Source organism: Elaeis guineensis, chromosome 3 (genome assembly GCF_000442705.2).
Source record: "Elaeis guineensis isolate ETL-2024a chromosome 3, EG11, whole genome shotgun sequence".
Taxonomy (NCBI): Eukaryota; Viridiplantae; Streptophyta; class Magnoliopsida; order Arecales; family Arecaceae; genus Elaeis; species Elaeis guineensis.
In genome coordinates, this window is record NC_025995.2 from 87,696,348 (window position 1) to 87,700,316 (window position 3,969).

Below are 3,969 nucleotides of genomic sequence, written 5' to 3' on the forward strand. Positions count from 1 at the left end.
TAATCATAGACAGCCTAGGTAACAATCTAGCAACACCTTGGTCCCCCTTGCACATGCTGTCAACACAATCCTGTTCTTGTTCTTAAACATATACAGTAGGGAGGCGAGAGAGAAGCAACGAGAAGCAGAAACGAATGGATGATATCGAGCATGATGGTTGTCACATTTCTACGTACTGCAACATGTACCTCATGTTCCTTTCTCCGGTATATGTACGTACATTACTGCATGCGAGTGAGGAAAAGCTAAACTGAACAATCTCCAACCTTGGAGGAAATTTCTCCAGCTGGAATATATCTCATGTCTACCGTGCAGTTTAGAATGGAACAAGGACTTTGCCCACTACTTCAGCTAACTTGTGACATTTATGCTGCATACTAAGAGGGCCATTTCTACATAAAAGATTTTATTTTTATGGTCAGAAACAACATTTGATAGCTTATTACACCCTTTTCATTGACCTTTCTAACACAGATGCTCTCCCCCCCATAAAACTCTCTCTCTCTCTCTCTCTCTCTCTCTCTCTCTCTAGGTCCATGGAAACCATTCTTCTGAATCAAGAAAAGGATCTGAAGACATGAGATGACTTGTGAAGTTGGGCTCAAAGCAATCCAGCCCTGTCCAATCCATTAGTGCATCATCAAAAGACATGGTCCAGCTAATGCTATCTCCTTCTTGCATTGTACTGTTACCACTTTGATTTCCATCGGCCATAGCATGGAAGAAACCATCACTCAAAGGACCGTTGAGAGAGTGATAGCTCTGAGGAGTATCAAGGAAACTTTGAGACTCCTTGGTTGCCAATTCAAGATGTGGTTGGTTGTTGGGAGGGGATGGCAAGCATTGGTCATGAAGAAAGAAGGCCTTGGTGCACCTCCTGGCCTTGGTTCGCACCACAGTTACACTGGTTGTGGCGTTTGGGTCCGTTAATGGTGGCTCAGGCATGGACTTGGTTTGCTTGTGCTTCGATTTGGATTTTTGATCGGTTGGCTGGCCGAGCACCTTCTTGTGTAATGTTGTGTTCCAGTAGTTCTTGATTTCATTATCTGTTCGCCCTGGCAATCTTCCTGCAATTAGAGACCATCTATGGCCCCCATTTAAACAAAAGAAAAAGATTCTTCAGAGGGAGGGGAAAAAAAGGAACAATCAAACCTTTTCAAAATACAATAAAATTAAAACACCATGCATCTTAGCGCAATTATGGTCATAGCTCCTCTCTTAACTTGGCTGTTCTGTAAATATCTTAGACTAACCAAAAAAAAAAAAAAAGTTGAGGCTAAGATGCTCTTTAGAGTTAGATGTTTGGTGGATAGAAATTTTCTATTTTAGGAGGAAGATGGGAAGGATCAGCAGATTCATTTCGTCAAAGTTGTGGACTGAGAGAGAACGTATAGGACTCGCAAACAAAAGGAAACTAAAATCAAAAGCACGGATATTGAAAGAAAACTCCAAATTTTCAAATTCCATAATGATTTTGAGGATGAAATAAATATTTAGAGAGAGATTCTTTCTTTTAAGCAAAGGATCGATCACTTTCTACCTGATATGACTATATCAAGTGGTGCAATGGTTTTTAAGTATTTCTCATGTCCTGTAAATTCTAGGAACTTTGAAGGTTTCCATGGTCCATGTAGAGGAGATTTTGAGGTAGGTGGTGGGAGACTATGACCTGTTTCCGAGGAGCTTATGGAGTATGATGATCAGCTTTTCCTCCTCCTCGGTTATGTTCCCCCGCTTAATGTTAGGCCTCAAATAGTTGAGCCATCGGAGGCGGCAACTCTTCCCGCATCTCTTCAAACCTGCAAACCGTTGTATCTGAATGTCATGAGATGCTTGCCATTGAAGAGAGAGGAAGCTTAGGCAGTAACATTTTTAGGTATCTCATAATGTGGGTGTTTGTTGGTATGTAAGGTTGGTCAGTATTTCACCAGCTCTTATGGGGAGGTTCCTCCAATTGCCTTCTCCATGAGCCTTGATGTACGACACAAGGATCTGGTCTTCAGAAGCAGTCCATGCCCCTTTGTTAAGCCCCTCCTTTATACAGCATGGCTTCCTCCCCATTCTCTCTCTCTCTCTCTCTCTCTCTCTCTCTAGCTAGCTATATGTGCATTATTCCTTGTGAAGGGAACATCGAATCCTTCATGGGAATTTATAGTAGCGGGGCCTTGCTTGGTTTGTTTGCTTTTGGTGTGAGGGGAGGGGGTGCTTGAACGTTAGATGGCAAGGAGATAGAAAAGAAAAGGGAAAAAAAAATCGCAAACGCCAAGAAGTTTATTATTTAATTATACTTTTGTTTTAATGAGCTGGTCCATATTAACTTGGGTTTAGCTTTAGCCTTAAGATACAAAGTTTTGTTTTCATATTGGTTTCCTACTAGCACAAGCAACATGATGCTCTTCTACTTGGGGCAGCATGTGGCTTGTATTTTTTTCTTCTCTTAGAGCGTGAGACGTCTTTTCTTTTCTTTGGGATATAATATTTTTTTAGTAAATTTGTTTTATTTTTTTCTAACTTTTTTTTCAATACTTTCTTCTTATTTTTTTGTGTTTATTCCAATATCTTAAACTAGTATGTTTGATTTACTCCAGCTAGCATACTGTTTTGTATAATATCAGAGAGAGAGAGATTTTGAGATTGATGTTTCATATTTTTATGGTTTTATCTAATTTTAGAGCCACAAGCCTTAAGATTGGTGGCTTGTATGAGCTCATAGCTCGGCATCGTTGAAAAGCTAGCTTTAGTAATTTGCTATGTGATGGTAGAAGCATGTGGATACTTATTTTGGTGATTCAAAGGTAAATCATCATAGCTCTATCATCTCCTTATTATGATCTATATGTCCGACTTTATTAATATCAATATGGTTGCTTTTACTACTACATTTGTCTCTATAAGTTGAACAACGTATGCTATTCAATTTAGAAGTCTATTATAAATTTTATTTGATGGAACAAGATTTATAGGATATCTTAGAAGAATCAGAAATAATATCAACAAAAAGATCTTAATGATGAGGTTGCAAGAACAAAGTTGATTATGAAATCTAAGAAGGTGATATGGATTCTCCAAGTTGCAATAGATAGGGAGAATTATTTCTATATTTAGAAAATTGAGGAGTCGAGAAAAGCATGGGACATTCTTGCACTATTTACCCAAGTTCCAGCAAGATGAGACATCTTAAATAAAAGTTATCTAAAGAATAGGTTTTGGTTTCAGGCTTCCTTGAAAATTCAAAAAAAAAAAAAAGGTTCCAGATGAAAATTTGAACTAAGAGGAGCTTAATTAATTACATACTAGATCAAATTTGGACCACTCGGAGCATGACAAAGTTGTTTACCTTAAGGATAGGCCTAGAAGAAAATTGGAGTAGGAACCTAATCATATAGATGTTGTATCAAGTTTAGAAGAGATTTTAAGCCATCTAAAATTGAAATTGTCCAAGAAGAGTTACAGGACTCTATAGTTGATCTAATTATAGAAATTCATACCGAGGATCTATCACTATATATAAGAAGTAAGATAAACAAGAAACTAGTTGATAGGTACAAAGATAGGGATTATTCTTCTTTGGTTCATTGTTATGTTCTTACTATTGTCCATCAGCTAGAGTCCAAAAGGCATTGGTGTTTGGGAGGATGCGATGAAACAAGAGATTTTATCTCTTAAGAAAAATGAGACATGGGATTTAATTCCTTTATGTAGTGGTATTTCTTCTCTTTCTTATAAGTGGGTTTATAAGGTGAAAAAGAAGAGCAGTGGCTGTATTGAATGCTGCAAAGGTAGGCTTGCAAAAAGGAAATTCTCTTATATGTATAAATTTGATTTTCATAAGACCTCTAACCTAATTGCAAGATTAATTACAATTAAAGTGCTTATTTCCTTAGCAGTTGGCAGTAGTTGGATTTTAAGGCCGATAGATGTAAAGAGTACATTTTTATATGTTGATCTTAATAAGAATATTTATATATT

The 3,969-nt window shown here is 37.4% G+C and overlaps 1 protein-coding gene across 1 annotated transcript; it reads right to left on the bottom strand.

Moving 5' to 3' along the window:
* Positions 1–323: 323 nt before the first annotated feature.
* LOC105041823 (transcription factor MYB1-like) lies at positions 324–2,137 on the bottom strand. The gene is made up of 3 exons (XM_010918867.3): positions 1,929–2,137; positions 1,670–1,799; positions 324–1,084 (listed from the first exon to the last, which is right to left on the bottom strand). The coding sequence occupies exons 1-3, from the start codon at positions 2,059–2,061 to the stop codon at positions 529–531; spliced, it is 819 nt and encodes a 272-aa protein (XP_010917169.1). The 5' UTR covers positions 2,062–2,137; the 3' UTR covers positions 324–528.
* Between the last annotated feature and the right edge of the window lie 1,832 nt (positions 2,138–3,969).